The sequence below is a fragment of the Emydura macquarii genome, unplaced genomic scaffold (assembly GCF_026122565.2).
Source record: "Emydura macquarii macquarii isolate MOO-44397 ecotype Brisbane River unplaced genomic scaffold, CSIRO-AGI_Emac_v2 contig_691, whole genome shotgun sequence".
NCBI lineage: Eukaryota > Metazoa > Chordata > Testudines > Chelidae > Emydura > Emydura macquarii.
In genome coordinates, this window is record NW_027130828.1 from 6,243,972 (window position 1) to 6,271,644 (window position 27,673).

General features: G+C 50.8%; 1 protein-coding gene across 5 annotated transcripts; it reads left to right on the top strand.

The window, feature by feature from the left end:
- The first annotated feature begins 576 nt into the window (after positions 1-576).
- Positions 577-27,486, top strand: EGFL7 (EGF like domain multiple 7). 5 transcript variants are annotated; one of them, XM_067541832.1, is made up of 11 exons: positions 577-666; positions 1,032-1,307; positions 7,418-7,488; positions 15,216-15,490; positions 17,678-17,800; positions 18,281-18,393; positions 20,622-20,717; positions 22,048-22,227; positions 23,877-23,941; positions 24,358-24,520; positions 27,175-27,486. In XM_067541832.1, exons 4-11 carry the CDS (start codon positions 15,411-15,413, stop codon positions 27,195-27,197), a joined length of 843 nt encoding a protein of 280 aa, XP_067397933.1. In that variant the 5' UTR covers positions 577-666; positions 1,032-1,307; positions 7,418-7,488; positions 15,216-15,410; the 3' UTR covers positions 27,198-27,486. The 5 variants fall into 5 exon arrangements, with proteins under 5 accessions (XP_067397933.1, XP_067397931.1, XP_067397934.1 ...); XM_067541830.1 differs by having other exon boundaries at positions 15,293-15,490; XM_067541833.1 differs by having other exon boundaries at positions 7,421-7,488.
- The last annotated feature ends 187 nt before the right edge of the window (positions 27,487-27,673 follow it).

A 27,673-nucleotide genomic window follows, 5' to 3' on the forward strand; every position in this document is an offset into this window, starting at 1 on the left:
AGTTCCCACAGAGGAAGCAGATCTGAAAGGCTCATGGACTTCTGCCTGATGCACTTACAGCCTGGCCAGGGTTTACTGGCTCACCCGGGGTTGGGGGTTGGGCTGCTTTCATTCACCCAGAAGACACTTGAGAGCCTGTGTGTTTAAGTGTCTTCAGTGTGGAAGCAGACGGAGTCAGTGCGGTCGGCGCGAAAGGCAGGCCAAGTTCCTGGCGGCTTTTTAACACGTCTAAAATAGTCCCGGTGATCGTGGCCTAGTTGAGAGCAGGCAGATTTTCCAGGGATAGCAGCGGGGTGTGCACAGGCATGGAGGGGGAGGAGAGTGTCAGTTCCACTCAGTGCACAAGTAGCTCACCCCCCCCCCCAGCTCTCCCCCAGCGCCCATCCCAAAGCTGGGCAGCGGTTTATTACTTCTGAGAAAGGCAGCCGGTCTAATGAACTGGGCTTACTATACAGCCGGAGGGGCGGCCGGGCTAAACAGGCTCCTGGCTAAAAACTGAGCTGGGCCAGTGCCTGTGAAAAGCTCCCCCGCACCTATCTGCCCTGTCTGGGGGTGCCCTTCTTCAGAGTAGCGTGGGGGCGCCCCAGAGAGGGGCTGTCTCTGCAGCCACTTGGGGGCGGCATGTGGTCTGTCAGTCTGTGGGGCCCGGCACGGCACTGCGTGAAGGTAACCCTTTTAGCCCCTCTCTAGCTGTAACCGGGGTGTCACGGGGGTGCCCACCAGGGTTGCTGGGCCTTTCTCATGCCTAGGCCTTCCCCATTCCTGCGGCCTGTGGGCTGGGTGCGTGGGCATGTCCCCTCTAGCACCAGCTCAAGGGAGCCCCTGTGGACACGGCTGGGTCCCTCGTAGCAGAGGGTGGGGAGCCCGGGGGAGTTGCTGGGGCTGTCTCATCCCTAGGCCCACTCCCTCGCTCGGCCCACTGTGAGCGGCCCACCCGCCCTGTTTGTTCTGCTCACTGAGCTCGTTATCAGCGAGCAACACACACAGGAAGTCCTGTCTGGGACTGTCCATTCCAATCCTGATTTATACAGGAAGAAAAGCATAAAAAGCCGCCCTTCCACCTCTAAAGGGACCTCCTGCCTGCCTGCCGCACCAGTGACCGGCCACGCTGGCGAGGAACAAGAGAGGAGCCGAGGCAGCCGGCTGGGGAGGAGAAGCCTCAACCATGCAGCAGCAGCAGCAGCAGCGAACAACAGCAGCAGAAGAGGTGGCGGCTGGGTTGTGGAGAGTTGTTTGGAGCGGGAGAAGGTGGCCCATTTTCCATGGCCGCTGCAGAGGGGCGCAGAGAGAAGAGGAGGACAGAGCAGGTACCGTATATGCCAGAGTGGGAGTAGCGCCCCAGGGCCGCAGGGTGCTGTGGGTGGGTTGGAAAGTCAGCGCTTGAGGGTTAAATCAGAGCCTACTTAATCCCACTAGCAACAGGCCAGTTCCTGAGATCTCTATCCAGTGGCTTCAATGAGGCTTTGAAGAACAGAGAAAGTGACTAACCCTCAGGATTTGGCTCAGTACATAACAATACAAAACCATTCTTACAGCACGGAGGTTTTTTTAAAGCAACTCTTCGCTTCTTTCTGCAGGGCCGACTCTGCTCTCAGTTACACTGGGGTAAATCCGGAGGAATTCCTTTGACTTCGGTATTTCTGAGGGCAGCATCCAACCCCTGGTGCTAATTTTAATTTCGCTTTACCACCACTCACGTGGTTTGTCTTGAAAAAAAGAGCCATGGGGGTCAAATGTAATAGGTTTAGTTTGTGTACTGTACATGTATAGCTCAAAGACTATGGGAGCACACAGACACAGTGGTGACTGGAGCTCATTTGTTTCCATAAAGTTATTTTCTTTCTCTTTCCCCCCCCACCCTACTATATGCAAGAGCATTAGCACTCTTAATTATTGTACTGATGCTAGGATACATGCATGTCGTTCCATAGCTATACAGTGCAAATATGCATCACTCTCCTCCCCTCATTCCCCATGTGACAGTGATTCCAAGAGCTCTAATGCAAAGCTGATTAGGAATCAGATCCAGTTGTTTTTGATTACCAATACTAAAAAGTAATTAGTAACTGTACAGTGCTGAACGATCCCCGGGGCCTGGCAACATTCCAGGAATCTCAAATAGGGGCAGCATCTCCTGGATATTTATTGTGCTTCCAATTGCTGATAATTATCTGATTCTGGCCAGCAAGAAGTCAAAGATCATCTGAAATTACAGCTGTGTGGCTGGGTGATTTGTGTATTTTCTGCCCTGAACTGTTCTGTGTGCCGCCGAAGAGCTGTCACATTTCACCCCAGAGGGAGCTGCATTTCAGTGGTAGGCGATATATAACCTGTGGTTTAAGGACAATATTCGTCCTAAGTTTGTAGGGTACTCTGGAGGTCAGTCACTGTAATACCCAAAACGTGGCTGGCCCTGGAGATAGAGGATATATGGAAGTATAATGTTAGAGAATGCTCTCTCACTGGGTATTTTTTTTCTGAGCGCATATTTCGGGGCAGGGTGCAGCAATGGTAGTAGAATTAATTCTCTAAGCAAAGAATAAAAACACAAATAGCAACAAGGAATTGTAGGTGAGCAAGCTTCTAACATTGTCTTCATCAGGCCATGGGAAGTTGATTGAATGAGTCAGCGACACAGATATAGTGGCTGGACTCACACTGCCATCATTAAATCCAGATCTACTGTGGATCACAGCGGAATTAGCACTGGGGTAAGAAAACACTGACAGTACCTTTTGACTTTTTAAACATTATTCCCTGTGATTCACAGACTAATTCTGGGGTCTGCATTTGCACCCTTCGATAATACCTGAGTCTCAACTCTGCTTGGTTCCCCCACAGCTAATGAAGAGAAATTGAATCTCAGAAGCTTGCTCATTTTGACATATTTCTTTCTAATATGTCTGCCTGTTGAGGGGCAATAGATGCAAAATAAATCTAAGTCTCAATCAACATGGGCAACAGTAACTTAATTTGGAGCACAAGGGGGCAGATTTAGGTTGTGCCTTCAAAAGAGACATAAAAGAACAAAAGAAAGGAATGATGGGGAGAGAACTGGTGTCAGAAGAAACCAACTGGATAATTTAAAATGCTGCCATATTCAATTTCTCTCTGTTCTCCTCTCTCCCTACAATACCCACCCTACAGTAGTGTGAATTCTTGTATTCCTAGCTTATCTGCTTCTTGTAAAGCAGATATACTAGGAAAGCTCTGTTTTGGTTCATTTAGCACATGCTTATGTGCAATCCTTTTGAACCAGAAACTGCCTCTTTGAATCAAAAGACCATAAGAGAAAAATGATCTATTTTAAAACCGTTTTCTTCTTGAAGGAACTATTCGTTGGCATAGGCGTGATTTAAGGACCAATTTGATCCATGCATGCAACTCAGGTCGATTTATGTCCCTTAGGGAGTAATTTTTCTGGGTGAATGTACAGGGAAAACATGGGGGCTGATTCTCTCCAGACTTAGTCCAATTTTACACCAGTGTAATTCCACTGAAGTTAATGGAGTTACTCTTGATTGATCCAGGCTCAATGGAGACCCAAGTTTTGTAAGTTTCTCTCATTGATTTTTATTTAGCAGCCAGCACTGTATCATCTAAATGTATAAAAATAATATGCAAGCATAAGTAATAATATAAATGAAACCTGGCTAAATAATAAAATATGTTACCCTTGTTCATGCATTTGCTTTAGGGAGGAGAAAGTTAGACTGCAGTGAATTATTGCAAGAATATTTAGTTATAAGAGGCCAGTCCTGAGGGTCTCACTTAGTGTTTGTTCTTACTCAGGCAAAACATTTACTTCGTGCGAGTTATGCCTGAATAATGACTGTAGACTTTTGACCAGATGTACCCACTGCATCGTGCAGTAAGGCTATGGACCAAGTTCTTGTCTCAATTTCACTTGCTTTAAGCCTCATTGACTTCAGTGAAGCTATTCTGGTTTTACATACTGTAAATGAGATCAGAGTCTGATCTACAAAAGGTACAGTAGAGAACAGAATGGTGGGCGGTCTTTTTTCCTTAGCAAGCTTCATGGAATAGGAGTTTGCTCCTCAGTTTCCTTCACTGTAAAATGTAAAAGACCCTTTAAAAGTCTTTCAAGCATTCCGATTGGAAAAGTTGCCCCTTCAAAAATGAAATGCTTGGTATTTTTAAAAAAAGCAGCACCAAAGAATCATTGTTACCTTAGAGTATCTGTTCCTGCTGCTCTACTGCATGCACCAGCCCAGCTGCAGCCTAGGAGAAGTCATTGGGAAGAGCAACTGCTGGGTCAGTCCTGAGTTGGCAACAAAATCATTGCAAATAGGTTATAAGAATTTACTTCTATCTATCTATCTATCTATCTGTCTGTCTACCTATTCCATTGACTTCATTGGGACTTACTGGGACTGGAGACTGGAGATGGGTTAGTTGATAAATTTCTCTGTTCTGTTTGTTCCCTCTGAAACATCTGGCACCAGCTACTGTCGGAAGACAGGATACTGGGCCAGATGGTCCATTGGTCTGACCAGGATGGCTGTTCTTATGTACACGCCTTCCTGAATAGGGATAGTTTTCTGAGTCGGAGCCTTAGTGCTGAACCTCCCATTGTGTCTCCTCTGTTTGTCATTCATATCCATTTTTCATACATGCAGGGCCCCATTTTCTCTCAGAGCCACCGCTCTCTTGTGGCTGTAGAGCAAAAGCCTGAACTCCTCCCTCAGGGCCCTCCTGCAGCATTTGCTGCACACCCAAAAGTCTGATGTCACTGGGAACTGGGTGTGCAGGGAATCCAGGATCACACTGTTAGTCCTCACTCAGCTTTCAGTGGGACCTAGGATCTCACGTCTGCTTTACATAAGCCCACTGACATCAACAGAGCTATGCACCTAGAATGTCTGCAGCACATGCTGTAAGAATCTGCGCTGCAGGTGACATGAGGGTGATGGTGTGGGAGAAGTATTTTACCCTTAACATTTAACCTGGCTTTTAATTTAGACCTAATAATGTAAAGCCTTTGGAGTGTGTAATAATTTACATTTTCGTCCGGGGGGAAAGCAGCATTGCTGTTATAAGACCTCTGCAGTGGCAGATAGATTTCAACTTTGTTAACAATAAGAAGTGATTATGCAGGAATGTTTCTTTCGCTGTCTTGAGACAAATATTAATAATAGATGTAGCAGGAGTCCACTTGTAATGTCTAAGGGGATGCCTTGTGAGTGGATCGTCCAGAAGATTAGTGGAGGGATGGCATCAAATCCAGATAGATTTAAACTCAAGAATTAAAACACGTGAAAATTCTTTTTAGAAATCCCATAGCATAGGTCAGATCTTCAGTGGTGTAAATTATCACAGCTCCATTTAGACCAGTGCAGTGATGCTAATTTACACCAGTTGAGGATTTGTGCCCAGATGCTCAATGGTATTTAAATAATTTTGAAGATCTGGGCGTTGGCCCAGTGAAGTGAATATTACAGTCCTGGGCACTGAATGCTTCTGTACAGACAGGGAATGAGACTTCTTTCGGTTTATCCTCAGTCCTTACGCAGGTGACACTGATATCAGTGGGAGTTTGCCTGAATAAAGATTTGTCCCAGAAAAAGGAGCCAAAATACAAATATTATAGCAACTAAAATAATTGCAAAATTATAAATTGCTGCAGTGCACTTAAGAAACAAATAGGCAATAAGATAGAGAACTTGAATGATGTTGTATTTATTCCTACCTAGCATGTTATTAGATGCGAAGTTAAAATCTGTTGCCTTGAATGCAGTTAGATGTGAATTAATCCACCCTAATTCACACATCGGTATCTGAGTATGATTTTACAATTCTGTTATATAGCTAAGGAATGATCCTGCAAAGCTGAGCATCAGCTATTCATGAACATGAGGCGGAGGGTGCTTGGAATCTTATAGGATTGGGCCCCAAATTTTTCAGTCACATGTTTCACCTTAAATCCATCTGCTGTTGAGCAAAGAGCGGAGAAGTGTAGTGACTGGAGCACAGCCCAGGGTGCCAGCAATACCTGAATTCTTTGCCTACTTTTGGCACTGACTCTTTCTGTGGTCTTTGGCCAGTCACATAACCTCTCTGCCTCCATTTCCCCATCAGTAGAACAGGGATGATATCGCTGACCTACCTCCAAGGGATGAGATAAGGATTCATTGGGCAATGTTGGCGGAGCATTATATGTGCTAGGAATTCATAGGGAACTGAATATTTGTTTGTGGAATTGTGTTTCTGTATTGGTTGGCAGGTCTACATCAGTTGTCTGAAAGTACTGCGGATGGTCTAACATAATGCTTCGGGATGAGCACTGGGTAGGGTATAACACATTGCTTGAGTCCTAGGGATGGGCTAACACTTGGCTTGGGGGTGGTTTAGCACGCTCCTTGGGGTGGAGAACTGAGAATGGTATAGCACATGGCTTAGGACTTGTGCATGTGAGGAAGCTATTGTGAAATAAGCTAGGGTGTGAATTTAAAGCGTAATAACTATGCCGCAGTAACTCTCCATGTGCATTCTTATCCCACTCGGAGTGCTTTTTTTGCTTCCAAAGTGGATCAAAATAAAGTGCCCAAAGAGCATCCACATGGGAAGCTAGTGCAGAATAGCTTTCCCAGGCTATTTCCCCATGCAGACAAGCCCTTAGGAAGGAGTACTGGGGCTGGGGTCACACACTGCTTGGGGATGTGTACCGGGGATGGTTTAAAACTGGGATTTTTCAAAGAGTCCAAGGAAGATGGGTGTTCAAAGCCCATCAGAATTCAATAGGAATTAAGCATCTAATTCCCTTGGGCTCCTCTGAAAATCTCAGCCTCACACATTGCTTTGGAATGAATATTGGATACAGCATAAAATATTGCTTGGGGGACAAGTATCCACTCTGAGTTAGGTGGTATCACCTGGAATTCTTTTGAATGTTCATTTTCCTGCCTATTTTATAACTGCACTTTGGAATAATCTAAAGACACACCGGCCCTGACTTTCCTCTCTTGCCAGTTTTATAGCAGTGTAACTCCACCGGTTTTGGTGGGCTTACTCCCAATTTACACCAGTGTAAATGGGAGGATACTCAAGCCCACGGTCTCCTCATGCAAAGCCCCCAGTGAAAATGTGTCCTCCATGACATGCGTTGCACAGAAAAAAATGTACCATGCCAAAGCATGGATGTTGCCCTATAATAGCTCCAGTCACTTCCCCACCAACACATCGTTGTATTTTTGCAGTGTGGTTTCATTATAAATATTTGTCAAAAGCGTGCTTGAGATTTTGCCTGCTCCTGCACTCGTGCCCCACCCAAATAGTTCAGAGGGAGAGTTGCACGCACAAGGAATCCAGGATCAGGCCCAGAATGATGGAGATCTGAACCAAGGAAATCATACTTCTTGAGAATAGTAGTTCATAACCTGGGTTTTATTTGTTCCAGCAGTAAGAAATCATGGTGCCGTTTAAAGGAAGCATCCCCGTTCATGACAACTGACTATTTCAACAGAGCAGGTGAGTGTCTCAGCAGTGAAATCAAACCCAACAGCTTTGGTCAGAAGGACAAGCTTTTGACTTAGCTAGAAGATAGAAATATATTTGGAAGCAGAGTTCAATAGCCGACACAGTTCATTTTCCCCAGGCACTAGGGCCGCTATAATAGACCGTGCATTAAGATTATTACTATCCCTTCGAGGAAGGGTTGTCTGTGCTTTGAGTTTATGAGATTAAATGAGTTTAAATAATTCCCAAGGGCTAGATGTATCCAGGCAGAGTAATAAACTAATTCCTGTTTCATGCGTAGATAATGCAAGATGCTGTACAATCAGAGCCAATAACCTTTTCCTTTGATGTATTTGGTTATCACCTCTCTCTCTCTGGGGGTCCGGACTCCTCTCACGTGCCTGTTCTGTCCCATCATACGCATTGCATCTAATTCTCTGCTGCTTGTCGTTCACGCCAGGGTAAAGGGGGGGATATCATGATATCAAGTCACAATGGTAGCGTGAGCTCCCCAGCTGATGGAGCTAGGGCCCATCTGAGGATCTGGCGCAGAGTGTTTCACACCCACTTTGCACAGGTATAAATGAATGCACAGCCCTGGAGAATCAGCCCCAGTGCAGCAAAAGGGGATCACCTTGCACTGGGTTAGCACAACCCTTCAGCTGATTTGACTGGACAGCGGGCAGCTGGATTTAAATCAGCAGCCTGCACAACTGCCATAGAGTAGAAGTGCCGGCGATTTTTGAGCTGCTGTTGTCCATCAGCTATTCCCCTAAACGTCCATGTGCTAAAACCAACCAAGCAACCAACCAAAAGCGGGATGGTAACAAATATCCCCATGTGGACCAAATCCTGACATTCCTTCACATGCCAATTCTGTGCACCGCCTGGTGACAGAAGACAGCGCGAAGTCATTATAGAAACAATAGTGCTAATTTGCTCTAATTCCTTAGGAGGGAAGATCTAGACAAAGCAAATCCCGGTTTGGCGCCAATGGACAGAACAATTTTCTTTGATAAATGACCAGGAGGTCTAACAAAATAACATGCAAGTTGAGGAGGTCTGTGGGCAGCTGGAGTACTGGGCTTTGATGTGTCTCTCTCAGTGAAACCGGGTTAGACTAAATGGCGTTGCATCAGGGATACCTTTGGGCCAGAGCGTTTCTGCTGCTATCTCATGCAGTCATGTAAGGTAATGTGTAAGGAGCCGATCCCATGAACTGCTGAGCACCGCCGGCCGTGCTAGAAAAACTGGACCCTATGCCCTTGAGCTTTTATGCCTGGTGCTTGGATTGTCACAGGATTTGTTAGGCCAGATCTACCTTTAAAAATCAGATCCACCGAGCTACATGGTCTGGGGGAACCCGCAGCTGGGGATCGGCGCGCTCCGTGCTAGAAACCAGTTCAGGGTATCATGCAGAGGGGGGGGGGGGGACGCGCCGCTGGGATTCCCTCCCCCAGGCCTGCCCCCCAGGGGAAGCAGTCGCCCCCCTCCTCCCCCCAGGACACGATCCTGTCCGGATCTCTGATTCCCCCCCCCCGGGGGGAGCTGACTATCGGGCACAGGTGCAACGGCGAGGGGAGTCTCTCCCCCCTCTCCTGGTGGGGGAGGAAGCGGATCAAAGAGGGAGACGCTGGGGGAAGCGGGGGGGGAGGGGGGGGAGCTGGATTCTCCTCCCTGCAGCAAGGATCGTCCCGGCTGCGGGTGGGTTTCACGCCGGCCGGGCTGCGGTCCGATCCGCGAGCTCCTCGCACGGAGCGGAGCGGAGAGGGGCGCGGCACGGCAGCTGGGGGGCTCCTCATCTGGGGAGGGGGGCCGTTCCTGATGTGGGGCTGGCGAGCCCAGGGGCGCTCTCTGGCTGGCTCCGGCTCCGGCTCCGGTTCCCTCTCCGGCTGCAAATCCGCCTCCCCGGCGGCGCCCGGCGCAGTAAGTGAGTAGGCTGCACACGGCGGATTGCAGCGTCGTGGCTAAACCCGGGCGTGGGCTGGAAAGTTTGGACGCACAGGCGTGGCGGGGTTTTCTCCCCCCTTTTGCAATTCGGATTGCAGGGCCGGCGCTGGGCGGTGTAATGGGGAAGCGCCCCCGTGCGAACAGGCGGTGATGGGGGGGAAGAAGGGGGATGCACTCGGTCGTTTGCAAAAGCTGGCGCGCCGCGGCCGGAGCGGGTCCCCAAAGCAGCGCGGTCCGCGCCGCGAGGGGCGAGCCGGGGCCGGGACCGGGGGGGCTTTGCAGAGCGGCCAAGCTGCGCCGGGCGCGCAGAGAGGCGGCCTGCCCAGCTCACCGCAGACCCGTGGCCGGACCCGTGGGCGGGAGCTGCCGGCTGAGCCGCTGACTCGGCCCGCCCTGGCGGAGCCGGGGTGACCCGGCGGCCCAGTGAGCGCCAGCGGGGTACCGGGACCTGCTGCCGCACCCGCGGCTGCCCGGCCGGCTTGTCTCTCGCAGGGGACGCTCAGCATAGGGCCGGGGGGGGGCCGGCTGGACATCTAGGAAAGGCCCCCCTCTAGCGGCCCTGAGACCGCACTGCCCCGCGGAGCGGCGGCTGCAGGGCACGGACCGCTCGGTAGGGCCGGACGCTTTATGGTTGTTGTAGGTGTGGGTGTTGGACCTTCCAGCCTGACAGCCTTAGCAGGATCATATCCTGCTGGGGGAAGGAGGCAAATCTTCCCTGTCAGCCCCCAGGGCAGAATCTGAACCCATCTCTCTCTCTCTCTCTCTTTTTTTTTTTTTAAATTAACCTTTAAAAAAAATAATAGAGATGAGTCCAAACTCTTCACCAGACACCCCCTGGCTCTGGGGAAGTTTGGGTGCAGGCGGGGGCTCATTTGAGATTTTTGAGTATCTATCTAGCCATCCATCTCCCCACACATCCATCCAGCTAGCTAGCTAGTTTTAGTACCACTGACTGCAGGATCTGCTTACAGAATATGGCATTTCAGCTACACACATGCTACAGCAATGGCCTGTGGAATGCTAACGAGCCCCTGCGCCCATCCAGGCAGCCGGGAGGAAGAATTGTTTTGAGTAGTTTGGGGAGGGGGCCGTTAAGAAGTTGCTCTGTCTCCTGCTCCAGTCCGGAAGAGTGTGAATTACACATCCACAGGTGGGATCAGGCACCCCAGTGACAGGAGCATGACTCCCACAAGTCCCACATGAAGAAAGTCCGAATGGATCCGTAAAGAACATTTTTACGCCCGCTGATGTGAATGGGAGCTGTGAAGCTGAGTCCTCCTGCGCCACTTTGAAAATAGGCCCCGACACAATGATTCAATAATATACTTTAGCTGGTGCTTGGGTTTCATCGGCAGAGCTGGAGAAAGTAGCATAGTTCGCACACAACACGTGATAACGTTTTCTGTTGGTTCCCGCAGTAGTTTAGGCAACAGCTTTGAGGGCAGAAATTTTAGCATATATTATTGGATAGAAGTCAGATGCAACCACTGGAATCCTATTTTGGCTACAGATGTTCATAGTACAAGGCTTTGATGCCTCCTAACATTTCAGGAGCATAGATCTACATACAGTAGCTTTATATTAATAGAGCAACAGACTTTACATTATAAAACTTGAGATTAGAGAGACTGTGCAAAAATGCATTGTGTTTGGGTTTTTTTGTTCTTATCATACAAAGGTTTTTCTATGCCATAAACAGGAAAAGCATTGTTACTGCTGCCAATCATTTTAGAAAAGAGATCAGAGCAAAGAAAATGCTAAATTACAATTTGACAAACAAGTATTAGGTTTCTTCTACAGCTCCTAGGGGTCCTGGTTTCGTAAGCTCATTAAAAACGTGTAGAACATCTATAATATTTTTCAAGATTGGCTCTTTATCTGATGTTGAACAACTGTGATTTTAAGACACAGTGGCTCCTGAGACACATTCTGAGTGCTGTGGGGCAAAACAATTCTGGTTAACATCTTTGATTTTTAAAAACCAAACCAAACAAATTGTCCTGTTGGGTCAGACCTCTAATCCTTTGCTACCCTTATGCAGGCAAAACTCCCACGTCAGTCAATGGGAGTTCTGCTGAAGGTCTGAGATGATCTTCGGGGGTTTGATTTAGAACGCAGAATTCAGCCTCACTGAAGAAATACCATTGGCACGGAGGATTATGATTTTCACGTACTCTAGCCTAAGTGAGGTCTGAGGGAGTCAGTACGTCTTGAGTGCTCTGATGACCCCCCCCCCCCCGCCCCCCAAGATATCTCTGTGGGCACAGAGGTGTGCAGAAGAGTTTTTCTCTCCATTGGCTGTTGACGTCGTTGTTCTTATTTCTGTAAATGAACCTCAGCGTGATTTCTCTTTGAGGGCGGCACCACGAATTACTAACGAGAGGGTGAAAGTCTGTAGAGCGCCAGGTCTGCGCGGTGTCTGAGCAGGTGTTTTTGTCACCCAGGGTGGAGAAGATTTTTGCCCCCCCCCCCCCCTTTCCCCTTCCCCACCAAAAATGTGCAACAAAACAACTTGGCCATGATTTGGCATCAGTAACGGGGTAGCTGGAGTGCCTGGGGTCAGTCAGCCCTGAGTACAGGATGGGCCCCACCTCAGTGGGGTCAAGTCATTCTCTGTAAAGAGCAGTGGGTGACTGCAGTGAAGGGGGGTGCTCGGGAGACAGAAGTCTTAGGAGCTGCAGCTGGCTTGAAGAAGCAGCTGTCGGGAGCAGTTCCTGTGGAGACACTGAACTGTACTGGGGATGGGGCCTGGAGGGCCTGGCCGTGCTTAAGAAGGGAATACATTGGCACCCAGGGGGGAGGGTTTTAATTTTCTTTGGACTGTTGAGAGTTTAAGGAGCCCTGAAGATGGGGAAAACAGAAGCAGGGCATGGCACAAAGACCTCTGGCCACACGGGGATGCATGGGAGGCAGCCAACACTGGCAGGGATCCTGATGGTTGGCATCCAGGGCAGCTACCCTGATCATCTGCCCTGGAGGCTGGTCCTGCATTTAAATCCCGCTTCAGTCCTCAAAACGGCATAAGTGGAGCCCAGGTGGTGCGCACACAGGCCTGTGCTGGCTGTGTGCAGAGATGGGAATTTCCCCTTAGAAATACACACTGTTTGGGATCAGTCAGACTAAACAGGATGATTTGATGGTGGCCTCTGTGCCTTTCCGGAAATTGGGCGGGTTGGTCGTCAGCCTTCTGATGGAGTCGGCTGTGCGGGTGGGGCCAGATCCTTGGCTGGTGTAAATTGGCCTGGTACCCTGGAAATAGCTGCGGAGCCGATTGTGTCTAATGAAGCAAGAGTTCACAGTTACTCACCAGGAGCTGGGACCTGCTTATTAGTACACAACTGTACAAAGCCGTGCAGCGTGCTTATGGCCGCCATTAGCGGTGAGATGGGGACAAATGGCTACTTACACAGACTTGGTTTCAGCTGTTGTATTTCCCTAAATAACAACAGAAAAAAACAAACAAACCTGGTGAAATCATGATGCTGAAAGACAGGCAAGAAAACCGAACAAGCTTTCAGCACCACAGGTAAACACAGAAGCAGGAAGAGGGTGTTAATATTTGCCTATGCTGTGTGGGATTTGCATGCTCTGTTCTACATGTCAGTTACGTACTGCTGCAAAACACCAGGTTGCAAGGGTGAGTTCCCCCACCGCAGGAATGACAGAATAACTCCCGATGGCCTAGCCTAGGGTTATGCATGGCCTGGGGACTATAAAGACCCTTTTGGCCTTCAAATCTCTGAATCTAGGCCATGCAGCTTCAGGGGTGAAACGGAGCTCAGGATTTTAATCAGCGTCAAGCCATCCATCTTGTTCTCTGTGGGCCGTTTCCCTCATGTTCTCTAGGGGCCCAATCCAGATCCTGTTGGCATCAATGGAAACTGCCAATCTTCAGAGGACTTTGGATGAGGCCTTTGGTTGTTGTGCCTGGGCGTCATTGCACTTGTCCTCCACAAGGATACAGCCCACCTGCTAATGTGAGTCCCCGCATTTACTGTAGCTGAGCTAATCAAACCGCTCCTTGAGCAAGCCTGTTTGGCTGAAGGGCCCATGTTATCTTTCCCATTGCTCGTCCTCCTCTGTTCTAGACTTCGCTTCCCTCTCTACTCCAGACCTCCCTCTCTGCTTCTCACCTCTTCCATAGTACCTCCGGACATAGGGGCCAACCCGCCAGGGGTTGGTTTGTGCCCCATAGCCGTTATGATCCGCGCCTTTTTCTGCGTTGAACCAGCTGCTTAGCTGGCATAGCAACGGGCTTCGCTGGAGCTCTGCCGATGGACACTATCTGGAGAGCTGAAAATTCTTCCAAAGAAGTGCCGTGCCACAAGCCTGGATCGTTCCAATTCCATTTCCAGCCTTGATTTCCCCTTGCAAAAGGTTTTAAATATATCAGCGTGGTATTTCCCAGTTTCAGTGGGGTTGATTCTTATTAAGCTTGTGCCCCCCAATAAAAGTGGTTTGTTTCAGATGGTATAATCAGCAAGGCTGACCCTCTTTAATGTATTTGAGTTGGGTTCCGCCCCTTTAACTTCCATCACCTGGAGGTCAACAGTTTGTTTAAAGTAGATATTGTTATTGACCTGCTAGAACTCTGCCTCATATATTTGCCTTCTGCTAACAGAATCAATGCCTCTTTATTCCCAACGTGGTTCCTATTGACTTTGCAGAGAGAGCATGCCGTCTTCTAAAGCACTGGAGAGGGCCCATGTGTTTAAGAGGGATGGAGATTCAAAGTCACTATTTCATTTGGTGAGGAACATGCAGCTTTATGATGCCATATATATTGTAGACCTTTGTATTGGCCTGCCTGTCTGGCATCAGTGGCATATTTCAAAATGATACAGATTTTTCTCTCAGCTCGACAAGCCATTTACTCTATCACTAAAAAAAATAAATCTTCTTCAACTTGTGGGGCCAGATCTTCAGATGGTGTCAATCAGCATAACTCCATTGGTTTAACTGAAACTATGTGGATTTTTATGCCACTGAAGATTTGACCCATAAGGATTTAATGTGAATCGGAGGCGAAATAACAATGACATTTGCTGCTATTTTTTTTTAAACGCTTTTACCTTTAATACCCTTGGGGCTCAACTCTGTTACCTTCTTTTCTTACCCTTGTTGGGGCATGCACAATGGTTTGAGGTTGGAAGGTTGTTATCGTAGAGCGACTTATGAGTTGCAGGCTGCACGGGTGCTTTGTTATTGTAGGGTGGGTCACGAGTGTTGGCCAGATACACTGGTTTGTTATTACAGGGCTACTCGTACACGTGGGCTGCACGTGGGATGTTGTAGGGTTACTCAGGAGTGGTGAATCACTGGCATTGTTGATGTTTGTTTATTTTAAACTAGCAGAGAACATGGTGACTCCTGCCTTTACGTTACTAATATTGCAGCAATCACTAGGTTGTGCTGGATGCTATACAGGCAAATAAGAAGTGACAGTCCCTGACCCGACATGTTTATGGTCTAAAGAGACAAAGGAAATATTATTATCCCTACTGCCAGATGGGGAGCTAAGGCCCTGAGAGCTTGAAGCATTTGCTCCAGGTCACACAGGGAGACTTTGGCTGAGCTGGGAATTGAACCCAGCTCGCCTGGGTCCCCCATCCAGAAATGTCACTATCAAATGATTGTTTCTGCCCCTGAACTTTTAAAACCTACTTAGCTCACACTAATTGTAAGAGCCATAGCTCCATATTGCTTTGCAATTGCACAGCAGGGAAATTCCTAGTCCCTTAGAGTTAAAGCTGTGATCCATCTTGCTCCCTGTGTTCCTTTTTTTATAGACCCAAAGGTTCCCATTGAGATGTCACCATCCCAGAAAGGATGCTGCATGGTGTGGTCATTATTCTTTCGGTTGCAGGGCTCCCCACGGAAGATAGACATGCAGTGAGAGCCAGAGCGTCCCATCAGAGAGTGACATTCCTTCATGCCACGCAATATCGCACAGCAGGAAAGAAAGACCCAGCAGAGGACAGGAAATGCAGACAATCAACTGCCTCCTCATGGGATTTGTCTTAATCCTGGGTGTGACCAGCACCGAGGGTTTTGCCCGGTCAGGGTAAGCCTCTTCTTTGTCCATATTGCAGACGTCTGGCTTGCCGCGTGCATACCGCTGGGCTTCTCAGCAAGCCACAATAAGGACTGGCCACCTTTCAGGGGGCCAGGCTCCAGGAGACATTAAAGGCCAAATCCAGCAAATTGCTGCACGTGAATGGGCAGCTCTCTAGGTGCAGGGACAGGCAAGCGACAACCTTGCTGTTTCTTCCTGAGTAGTGTAGGTCTTGGCGAACTTTTGGGATGTTGGTTTGCTGTGTCCATAAAGCAGAAAGCCCTCCCGGTAAATTTAAGTGCATCGGTTTGGTTCCGAGCAGCGTATTCAAAGAGAGCATCTTTGCCAAGTGCTAATGATTTCTTATTGTGTCTTCAGTGCACACCCCCACATGCTTACCCCCTCCCAAACATGCCCCTGTGCACACCCCCACCCCCATGTTTGCACACACACATACACCCTCCACATGCACTTCCCCCACCCACATATATATGCACGCACACACCAGCGATGGGTAAACGAAGTTCAATATCCTGCCAGCGGTAGCAGCCAATACATTCCGCTCCAGGGGAGGGCAAAAACTCACACCCCTAATGAACGTGGCCAGGTGTGCAATGCTGTAGATGGTGGAATGAATACTTCCTGACCAAAGTCAGTGACAATCAGTTTGTGCTCTGAAGCATGGGATTTGATGTCTCCTATCTGATCATGCATAACTACCATTATTATTGTAGTTCTGATCTTACCTCCTTTGGTTTTACAGTGAAAGTGACCCAGCCCTTGCAATGGTATTTCATATTTTGCAGTCCTGTAGTAATGAACTACACAAGCCAAATCTCTCTGTTTCGTGTTGCGTGCGCGCACACAGAGAGAAAAGGCTGGCTGCTGATATATATACACACACACAGAGTAGATATATCTTTATAATACTGTCAGCAGAACTGCCTCGTCTGTACCATTAATCCAGCAGGGTGAAATAAGCTATCCTGAGTTAATGGAAGGCAGCTGATGTCAATGTTAATTTTCAGTGCTTTAGTTCAAGTTTCTCATTTGGATGGGAAGCCGCCACAAATAAGCGAGTTTCTTAATGGGCTTCTACTCCAGAGGCTAAGAGATCCATGCCAGACAACATCCACCTCGACAGAACCTCTCAAGCTGGCAAAAAGCAAAACAGTGCAAAAATCTTTAACCAAGGACTCTTTGGATGTGAATCTCATGGAACTTTTGCATTGTGGGTGGGAGGAGGCAGATCCTGATCTCAGCAACCCCGGTGCAAATTTAGAGCAACTTCAGTGGAAGGGGTTTTACCCCACGGAGCAAAATGTGGCCCTTGCTGTCCATTTTTGGTCCTCGCCTAGGTGTTGTTTTTCAGCGCTACAACAATCTCGCAGCGAAAACAAATCAAAGGCCACCTAAAAAGCAAATGATGTTTCTTACAGATTTAATGTGTCCCCCTTAATCTGGGGGTGCCGTCTGCTGTTCAGGGGGAAATGATTCCCCTCACTGACAGATTTGGATTCCTCTCCTTTGCTCAGTAATTAAGCCCTGCTATCTTCCCAGGACTCTGTCCTGAGACTTTGGCTGGCAGCCACTCCGGCCACCCATTCCCTGTGGATACCTGGTCCTGATATTGGACTCAGTAGCATGGTTATCAGTGACATTGGGGATGTCCAACCAGGGCGCCTGGGTGTAAACTGTAGGGACGGCCTTGCAGCTTTGCGGGTAGGAGGGAATGTAGAACCTCATCAAGCTAGGTGTCGGATGAAAGCTCTCAGACACTTAAGGCCTGCTGCAGCGGGGCAGGAGGTAGAGCTGATATTCACGGGCATTTACTTGGGTTACGTTTTGGAAGCCCTTATCAGCTCCTCTTCCCAGCCGCTCACCAATCACTGTGCTCCAGTAAACAAGGCACTTAAGAGAGCTTGAGTAATTGCAGCTTAACCAACCCTCTGTGAGGTTATTGGCCAGATCCTCAGCTCCACTGAAGGCTAGAGAGCAATGACACAAGCTGAGAATTTGGTCCCCTCCATGAGCCAAATCCAGCCCTGGTGTAAGAGGGCACAGTTGCACAGAATCCAATGGCCTTGCATCCTCTTGCACTGGAGCTGGCTTTGGCCCTACATTGGGCTTTTCTGATCCCTATTGCTTTACGCCTGTCGTTTTCCCTTCGTGTGAGACATGATGTCTTGTGTCTAGCCGCAGAGTATGCGCTGCAGCGATGCAGAACAGAGCCGTTTCCTACGTGGAGTCCCACGTTCAGCCCGTCTACCAGCCCTACATCACAACATGCCAGGGACACAGGCTCTGCAGTACGTACAGGTGAGGAGAGCATCCTGCTTCGGGGAACGAAGGGCATCGTCGCTGCAGACAGGTTGGGTCCGGAATAGCCCGTCCTCTCCAGAGTCTCCGGAGAAGCTGAGTGCAAGGATTCGCCCAGAGAAATGGCTTCCCCTGGCAGTGCATGAAGAGCGATCGCACCCTGGGACTTGCACCCCTCCTGCGCACTGAGGAGGGAGGAAGACCATTCTCCCATGCCACTATTGGGAGAGACAGCCCTACATGGCTCGTGGGTGTGGGGAAGAGCACGGCCCCTACTCCTCAGGGAGCAGGTGGCCAGGGAGGGCGAAGCCAGGTTGGCACAATAGGGGAAGTAAGCAGCAAAGGGATGACCCGGTTTGCTCCCCGACCCCAGGAGCAAGGCGGGGGAGGGATATTGACTCTCCCCAGGGTGGAGCAGTCGGATCTTTCTGCGCCAGGTATGGGCTCGGTCCCTAACGCCTTTCCTGAACCTTATTGCAGGACCACATACAAGGTGGCCTATCGCCAGGCCTACAGGAGCTTTTCCCAGCCCGTGTATACGTGCTGCCCTGGATGGAGACGAGCGAGTGCCCACGCCGTCAGATGCAGCAAAGGTAAATGAGTGGCAGAGAGAGAAGAATCTGGATCATGATGGGACTGCAGCATCTCCCCTTTGGCGCATTGATCCTGCTCTCTCTTACACCGGTTTTACACCAGTCTTTTTTTCATCGTCATCACTGGATTTCTGCCTGATCTACACTGCTGTAAACGAGAGCAGAATCAGACCCACAGCCTTGAGAGGGACAGCTACAGCCTACTGGATTGCGCACTGGCCCGACAGTCAGGAGATTGGGGTTCTGTGTTCTTGACTTTGCAATTGGCTTGGTAGGGGACCACGGGCAAATCGCACCCCCTCCGAGCCTCAGCTTGCCCATCTGGAACGCAGGGACAGGAACCACTGCTCCCACATTGACAAAGAGCTTTGAGATCGCTGAATGAAAAGTATCAGCGTCAGCGCCGGCAGGCCTGGCTGCACTAGCACAGAACGCTGGTGGAAAGGAAATACAGCATGGCCCTGGTTTTCCAAATCCTGTAGGGAAGCCCCATTGCAGGGAGCCGCGCGTGAGTCTCTCGGGCTCAGTGAGTACCACTAAGGATTGTTTTGACCCTAGGGGCAGCTGCATGAAGACCAAGTGCAGAGCATTAAGCTAAGGGCTAGCCGTAGGTCAAAGGTGCACGGTGCAGACAGGAGCGGCCTGGCTTGCCCGTTATACAGGAGAACCTTGGCTGGTCTAACTCGGGTAAAATGGTCCCTCTGCACCTTGGCTCTTCCACCCTCCAAACCTCGCCAAATGCACTCACTCCACATGCAGCCCCCCCAGTGGGGGTCAGACTGTGCCTTAGAAGTACACGGGGCGGCTAAGCGGTGGGCCATTTTGCCCTGCAGCTGGATTTCTGTATGACACGTGTCCCCTGCACTTCCTGGGGCCTGATCTTTACCAGATGCTGGATACCTCCTATAACGTGCTGCACACGCTCTGCTCCCACTGCATGTGGGTGTAGACAGGAGCTGTTAACACTAAGTTCATGAACGGAGAGGTGCTGAGAACCCTGTACAGAGTGTGCCTGAAAAGCCTGTCCAGTCAATGCCCTTTTCACCAGATCCGTCTGAAATCAGTATAATTCTCTCTCATACTAAGCAGGCACTTATCTTTCTCACAGCCGCATGTAAGAACCGATCTGGTTCAATTAGCCGTTCATTTATAGCCTGGCTTTGCCTGCCTTGCTTATATATAGCGGTATTAGCTTGGTTTATCCCCGGGGGTAAATTAATAAACCCTGCCATATAAACCAGTGGTAATGGAGCAGCCATGCTTTTAGCGGGAAATGATGATGTACAGCGCAAAATAAGTGCCAAGCACCGCAGATGCTAATCTCTTACCAGAGCAAACCAGACTGCAATATAATAACACTTCCCAGAGCCTGTCATTGAGGGGGAGCTACTGCAATCCCCTTTTCCCCCCTCCCTGAACTGACTGTAAGGACGTCTTCCGCGGCCCAGGCCTGGAATGGGTTAAGCTACAAATGAAAGACGGGTTATTCTGCTGGCGGACACCAGGGGAAAGGCAGACTTCTGCCCTCGGGGCATCATCTCAGTGCTAGTCATGACACCACCCTCGCGCTGTTGCGTCACTTGATCAGCTGCTGGCGTTACTAGAAGGCTGTATGAAAGGGCTGAGCTTCTGGAGCTGAAGCCTCCTCTCTGCTCTGCTCAGGGGGGGGGTCTCTGACCAACCCCGGGCCACCGGGTGAGCCTCTTACGTCCACAGGGGCACAGCTCTTTGCACACTTCGTCTCGTTGCTCGCCCATGGGAGTAAGGCGTTCACAGCCTTTGCCCTCCAAGCGTCACCGTGGTGTCGTCTATCCTCGTCTCGTGCAGAACGCCCTCCAGCCTCACTGGCCGGGCCGCCTGCTGAGTGTACTACAGAGCTGAGTCACGCCGCCAACCAGCGTGGCAGCTCTTGCATTCACGGGGGGGGGGGGGGGAGGAACTCAGCTGGTGGCAAGGGGGGACCGCACTGCACTGGCGTTAATGACGCTGTGGGTGTTGCCCCCACTTGAGGACTGGCCCCATGTTTTCGCTCACCTTTCATATGCGCCAGAAGTCTGCTCTTGGCCGGACACATGCCAGCGCTGAGTTCAGAAGGCCCGTGTCATAAAACCCCCCAAACAGGGCGTTCGCAGGGGTGCGTCCGCCTACGCGGCTGCAGGTGTCGGGACTCCCAGACCATTGCCTCAGCGGCTTTGTGACCTTGTGGGGTTTTTTTGTTTGTTTTCCAGCAATTTGCAGGTTGCCATGTCAAAACGGTGGGAGCTGCTCGGCCCCAGACAGATGCACCTGCCCCCCAGGGTGGCGGGGGAACGCCTGCCAGACAGGTAACCGCCACAGGCCTTTGCACGCTGGTTTCCCTGCTTTGTATGTCAGTATCTTTGCTGGGCGTCCCTTCGCCAGGACGATGCCGGGGGGAGGTATGGTGGGTGACGCCTAGAAAGTGATTTGCAGTAGCCGACAACAAGCTCCCGGCTTGGCCAGCCGCACTGTGAATAGCCTGTAGGTCGGGTGGGTGCCGCTGGTGGAAACTCAGCAGGGAGTGAACCTGAGCCGGGCCCCTGGGACGCTGCTGGTGCACAACCCTTTGGCTAAGCGCGTGACGCCAGTCTCCGTGGGCTGTAATAGACGTTTGACGTGGCTCTGCCCACGAAGATGGACTCCTCCCTCTTACCCTCCGCACAACGGCCTCAGCCAGCTACATAGTACCAGCATCGCATGCTTTGGGTCCCATAGCAACCCCTCCGAGACGTGGGCCCTGCCTCCCCAAGAACCAGCCTGGGACCCAGCGCTTGCAGTGAGCCGGCATGCATCGTCCTAGGACTGTTCAACAGCCCAGTGCCGCCCCCGCCCCGTGGGCCCTCGCCAGGGGCACGTCCAGTGCATGTGCAAAAGCCCCTCCGTGCTTCCCTGTCCATGAGCCCTTCATCTAGACCCAGGGCTGACGTCCCCTGGGCGTCGGCAGAACCAGGCCCCTTGTCCTTCATGCCTGGAGCCTGGGGTGGGGCAGGAGGCCTGGCTCTCAGCTTTGGGCGCTGACACCGATTCGCTGGGTGACTGTGCTGTTGGGGAGAAGTTCAGTAACCTGCCCATAGGGCTGGGTCCCGAGCGCTGTTCAGTGCCCCCGTGGCGCCCACAGCCCAGCGGGCAGGGCATGGCCGTATGCCTGTGCCCCAGCCCTCGCTCCAGCGTGGACCAGCTCTCACGCCAGCTGGGGACGTTTGGAGCCAGAGCCGGCATTTGGGAGTCGGCAGCTCTGAGTCTTTGTTTTTGCCCTTTTTAGCTGTGTCTTGGGGTGACGCCAGTTTGATCAGGTGTAGCAGCAGTGGCATAAAAGGGGAGTGACACAGTGGAGAAGCAGGCCATGCAGTTTAGCTCGTGTGTGTGTGTGTGTGTGTGTGTGTGTGTGTCCCCGTCCCCCCTAGCTCCTGAACTAGCCCAGCCTGCACTGCCGCATCTCATCACACGGCCCCCAGACTGTGGCCTGGATGAAGCGGTCGCGGGCAGGCCCATCACTCCCCTCAGTCAGGCTGCTGTGCTCTGTGTGAGGGGAACGGATCTCGCCTGGCGCTGTAACACGGCCGGTAAATCTGCAGGGTGCTGGGTGAACCCGGCTTTAACAAGGCCGCCCCTCTGAATTTACACCTCTGCTTTCAGACGTGGATGAATGCGCTGGTCCGCGCCACGGCTGCAGCCAGCGTTGCGTCAACATGCCCGGGAGCTACGGCTGTGCCTGCGAGGCGGGGCAGAGGCTCGCCAGCGACGGGAAATCGTGCCACGCTTGGGGACCACCCGCTGAGCCAGCAGCTTCCGCCTCCCCTGCCCTTAACCCGTCAGGTAACAGCTGCTGCTGCATGAGCTGGAGCCGGTCCCTGGCCATCGCACTGGCTGCATGGGAATTGCATGGCAGTAACCAGCATGTGAGGCGGGGGGGGTCTCTAGTAGCTGGAGCAGGGGCCTGGGAGCCAGGAATCCTGGGTTCAACTCCCAGCTCTGATGTGATTTGCTTTGAGATCCAGGGTCAGTCTATAACATGGGGACAATGCCTTGCTGTGAAGTTTAACTGGTCTCTGGCGAGACCCCCCCCAGCTGGGAGGAATTCGGGGCTTTGGAAACCAGACACCAGCCAGGCCAGAGCCGCCAGGGAGCCAAGTGGGTCGGCACGACGTCATCTGTTCTCTGCGTGTTTGCCACGGCCCCTGCAGGGCGACTCCACAGCCGGGAGGACGGGCGCGGCGGCGACGCTGGTGCCGGCCCATTATTACTTTTGGTACGCGCTGTGACACTTCAAACTCGTACCGTGAGTAATAATGCGCCGAGGCCAGCACTGGCGACAGACGGGAGCAGCACGGGCGGAAGGGCGGCACGCGGGCGGCCAGCCCTCTCTGCTTTCTCCTCTTCAGAGCCACCGGGGCAAGGGGCCTGGCTCCCTGTGGGGTGACCTCTGCCGTCTCCACTTGTGCAAGTGCAGCATGTGGATCACTCGTTCTGTAGTGGTGCAACGGGCCCCAAAGTCTTTGCTACCCCAGTTGCCCCCCCCACCCCCCCCTTTGAACGCCAGGAGCAGGGAGGTGCTCAGGGTTCAGGGGCAATTTAACTCTTCACACTGGGTGGATCCAGCCTCGCTGACGTCAACGATGCTGCGCTGGCTTTTCCCCTGCTGTGGATCCAACCCCAGCGTTGCTGTCATCCACGCCAGCGGAAGGGCAGGACGTCCCATGCCCACACCACCGCGCAGCACTGGCTGCTCTGCCTAGGGTCACCGGGCCCCCGGCTAGGGCTGTGGGCTTTGCTGATGGCGATCAGGCTCCCACAAGCTCATTACGTGAAATCATGGCACGGCCACGTTGTCTCTGCCCCATGGACAACTTCTAGCATGAGGCAGCCCACTGCTAATGGCCCCTTGGGGCAGGCCCCGTTGGGTGCAGGGGGTCAGGCCAGGCCTGCTCTGCCCAAGGGGTGCAGCTCTAGGGAGCTGGGGGACTTTCACCGAGTGAAATCGCTTTCACAATGGCTGTGGCGAGGGCACACAGGCCTCTTCTAACCAGCAGCCGTTCATGGAAACCCCGGCTTAACTCGGCCACAGCCAGCCCATCACTCTAAGCGTTCATCTCCTTCCCGTTCAGAACAAAGGTAATTCCCCGCCCCCGCCTGCCCACCAGACCCACACCTGGGCAGGGAAATGGAGAACTAGTCTCAGGCTGCATGCTGGAGCTCAGCATGTGGGGTGGCAGAGCCCCCCAGCTCCTTCCCTCACGCGCCGTGAGACCGCCTCCCTGTTAACCCGTCAGCGGATCGTCCCTTTTTTGAGGTCGCTGGCCTGGGAGCCCTGGCAGGGGCTCCGTGCACATGGCCAGCTGAGCCATTAGAGGCTCCTGGTTTTTTGGTAGCTCAGAGGTGGCAGCCTGGCCCGCCCCGTCACCCCGACTTTGATGAGGACAGCTCACGCCGAGGGACTGTACTAACGTATGTGATGCTTGTGGCAGGCGGCTCCAGTGACGTGCAGGAAGAAGTGCAAGCCTTGAGACGCCGGGTGGAAGTGCTGGAGCAGGTGAGCTGCTGTTGCAGGAGGGGATGCAGCGAGTACAGACAGCCATGCAACGCGACTGGCCGTCAGCCTTTTTTAGCTGCAGCTTTAATTCAGAGTCCTACCGTTTGGCTCCTGGTCCTCATTGCACAGCTGTTCACAGCCAGAGTTTTCACCTGGCCCCAGCTCTATTTTCAATTTTGCCACCTCATCTAGGCTTGTCTTCTGCTATCAGCAGCTGCGTTGGCTGCTGATCGCAGAGAGCAAGGTAACAATTCTCCCCCCCAGCGTCCTCCTAGCATTAGTCAACTACCCCCTAACATTCGGATTCGCCAGCCCTGCGCTCGTCTGCCCGCTCCTGGCTGTAGGGGCGCAGTGGGTGGTCTGATCGTGTCATAGAGAGGGCTGAAAACTAATCGCTCCTTTCTCTCTCTCTAAAGAAACTTCAGTTAGTGTTGGCTCCATTCCAGAGCTTCGTGCCATCGGCACTGGATGATGTCAGCACGGACCCCATCAGCCTGCTGTTCCACTCCCTGCGGCAGCTGGATAGAATTGACTCCCTGAGCGAGCAGATCTCCTTCTTGGAGGAGCGACTGGAGACATGTAAGTGGCAAGCACAGCCTGCAAATGCTCAGCCAGGAAAAGGCTGTGGATTCTAGTTCTTGCTGGAGAGTGTACCAGTGAGTTCTCTTCTCCCCTTGCACGCTTCGCTATTATGAGCCTGCCCTCGACATGGGGCCTGTGAGGGTATACACGGGCCTGCTGCTGAATTCTAATCCCAGGTCTACAACTGGCTAACACGTCACCTCCTCGGCCCTAGCAGCTGCCCTTTTTTAAACAGTGCTCACCAGCTGCACTTTGGTAGAATACTCTGGGAATTTCACTCCAGTTCATTATGACCAGCACCACACTCTCTATACAAGCTCACTGCAAAAGCCCACGTATGGGGTCCTGGAAGGGGCCGTGGGGGAAACAGGGCCATGCTCTGATTTACCCATTAAAAATGCATTAAAAAGTGGCCCTTTAAAGTGCAAATGCCAGATCGCTTCCCTCTTGTAAAGCAGATCTAATAAGTAGAATGGCAGATATGTACCACACACGCGCAGACCAACTGGCTCAGTTATGTCTGTGCCACTGTTAATCTACTCCAAACGCCTCAGCCCATAATTGATAAAAGATGATCGTACACAGCCCTCAGTTTCATGTCAAAGCGGTTTCAGCGGGTGCTGAATCCGCGCCTTCATTTGGCATCCAAAGATAACAAACAGCTGCATGGAGCTCAATTTTTTTCAGGGCAGCAATGAGGGGACAGAGTCTGGCAGCTCCTTTTCATGCCACCGCTGTCCAGGAACCATCAGCATCTACTGCAAGAACTGCCCGAGATTCTCAGGGTTTTGGCCGCAGCGTCATAACTCAATCCTTGGTGAAACTCGATACAAAAGTTAACAGTGCAAATAAGTTGGGGGAGTAGAGAAGTAGTGAGATTTCTGAATACAGGGAATGGTGGGGCCAGTTGCTGCTAAAATTCATACGAACATTCTTCTGCAGTGTAGCAAATCAGTGCTGTTTAGAAAAGGCAAAACTGCACCACAACTGTGAACAAAGGCATGCGATGAATACCTTAACTTCTGAAATGAAGTAGAAATAGCTGAGTACAAGACCAGGCAGGGTGCTTAATTTCCCACTGTGATGTTCGTGGCTGTTGTAGTTATCCAGCTACTATGTCGGTCATGGAAATTGGCACAACTTAGTGAAAGAAATATCAACACAATACTTGCTGTCAATTTCAGCATACAACATGCAGAGGTTTGTTTTTTCACACAGCTGCATTAATTTCAGTGTACAGAGCCCTCAATGAAGCACTGCAACTTGTGATAGGCTTTATTCCCCATTACAATTTGTAAGTGCTTTGTTTCAGTACGCAATTTGCCAGCCATTGACGAATTTTGCATTTGAAAGCCTTGTTTTCCAGTAAATGCTTTTGATCAAACTTGCTGAGAAACCAGCACATCACTTGTCCACTCAGGAACTGAGCGTGCAGCAACAATAGAGCTTAATTCCTGATTAGTTAGCCTGCCTGTAAACAGTAGAGAAAGTCCTACAATATACCTATTTGCAGTATAGGTTGCTTGTGCAAATAAAGACACAGGCCCTACAAGACAAAGTCAGTTTTCCATTGGTTCCTGATATAAAGGGGCAATGCTTTTTCTGGTATTTGTTAAAAAAAAAAACCACCCTTAAATGATGGGGGGAAATGTTATGGGAGCTGCACTATAGTGACTTTTTCTAAAATAGGTTAACTCTGTCTTTTAAGGACACATTCTTAGCACCAGCGTAACACTGGAATGTGGAGCTGTAACCTGGAACATTTCCACACGACCTTGTGATAGTTGCTTAAAGTTCACACCTGTGTGTAATTTGTGCCAGGCTGCAGCCTGTCTGCTAGACAAATGTTTTTGCCATTTTGAAAAATTAAGATGCAACCGAAGACCCACCTCACTAGATTAATTAGCACGGATGGTGCAAAACCAGACACTGAACACAGCTTCAAAAGAGAGCTGGAATGCCCTTCCATGCTCAGCGTGAGCCCTGTTTTTTAAAAAGGGTCGCCTTTCTTCGGAGGCCCAGTTTCGCTTCCACATTGCTCTAGGTACTTGGCTATCGTCAGGGGAAGTGATTGGCAGCCACCCCTAGGCACATGCAGCTGTAAGAGTTCTTTGTTTAGGCCTGTCAGAGCCTGGAGACCCCAAAACCCTGAGAGACGAGCAAGTGACCTTTAAGTACCAGTCTTGTATTATGTGCCGCCAAAGGTAGCCCTGTGGGGAGTGGGATGGAAGCGTTAAATGAGGAAATGCTTTGTGGAGAATGACTAAATAATGACGCCCTTAATGTTAGTTGAAACTGGAGGGGGTGGTGGGGGGTTTGGTGTTTTGGCTATGGTTGAATAGTTTAGTATTTGATGTTAGTATAAGTGTGGGTATAAATTCATTCCAAGCCTGCCTGTGGAAGGCCATTAATGCGTAGGACATTCCCTGAAATTTGGGACTTGATCAGCTGTGATGGTCTAAAGTTCCCCCTTTGCAGACAAGCACCATCAGATTGAGCGTAAAGCATGCAAGCTCAGCCAAGTAAAAAAGTCCAGTTGCAGGCCAGGTAGTTAGATCAGTACAAAACCGTGTGTAGACCAGGCCTTAGCCCCCTCACTGTCATCAAGAGAGACCCCACCTAACACTGGCTCTGGAATTGTCTGTTTGCAGGTTCATGTAAGAATGAACGCTAATAATAAGAGGAGCAGAGCAAGTTGATAACCCTGGATTTCCTGCATCAGCACCTCTTGGCCGAGACTGGTGAGAGAAGCCCTGATGCCTCCAGGACGATGTGGGATGGCAAGATCGAGTTTCTTTTGATACAAAAGGCCCTCTCTTGTTTTTCTAAGTATTGAACCTCTCGAAGACCATGTAGCAGCTTTTAAATTGGACGTATAACCCTCTGTATCGCACATCACTGTGCCATAAGGGCAAAACAAAAAAAACAAACACAATAAAACCCCCACACCCACTTTCTTCCAAGCTCTGGTCAGTACTTGTGCAGCTGGCACAAGATCAGGCAGTACCACACCAGAGAGCTGCTAAAAAAGAAAACCATGCGGCGCTCCATTTGTTTCTGCCGGAGTGAGGGGAAATCCTGGGGCACCCATGAATTGTGTGGGACAGCAGCAGTAGGGGATGATCTGTGCAAGCCACAGCTTGTTTAGCT

What these genes read in the sequence shown, in the direction of transcription:
- EGFL7 (XM_067541832.1), top strand. Translation starts at nt 15,411, where the DNA reads ATGCAGACAATCAACTGCCTCCTCATGGGATTTGTCTTAATCCTGGGT. An exon ending in AGGCTCTGCAGTACGTACAG is followed by an intron (nt 17,801 to 18,280) that starts GTGAGGAGAGCA and finishes ACCTTATTGCAG; the next exon opens with GACCACATACAAGGTGGCCT. An exon ending in GGGGAACGCCTGCCAGACAG is followed by an intron (nt 20,718 to 22,047) that starts GTAACCGCCACA and finishes CTCTGCTTTCAG; the next exon opens with ACGTGGATGAATGCGCTGGT.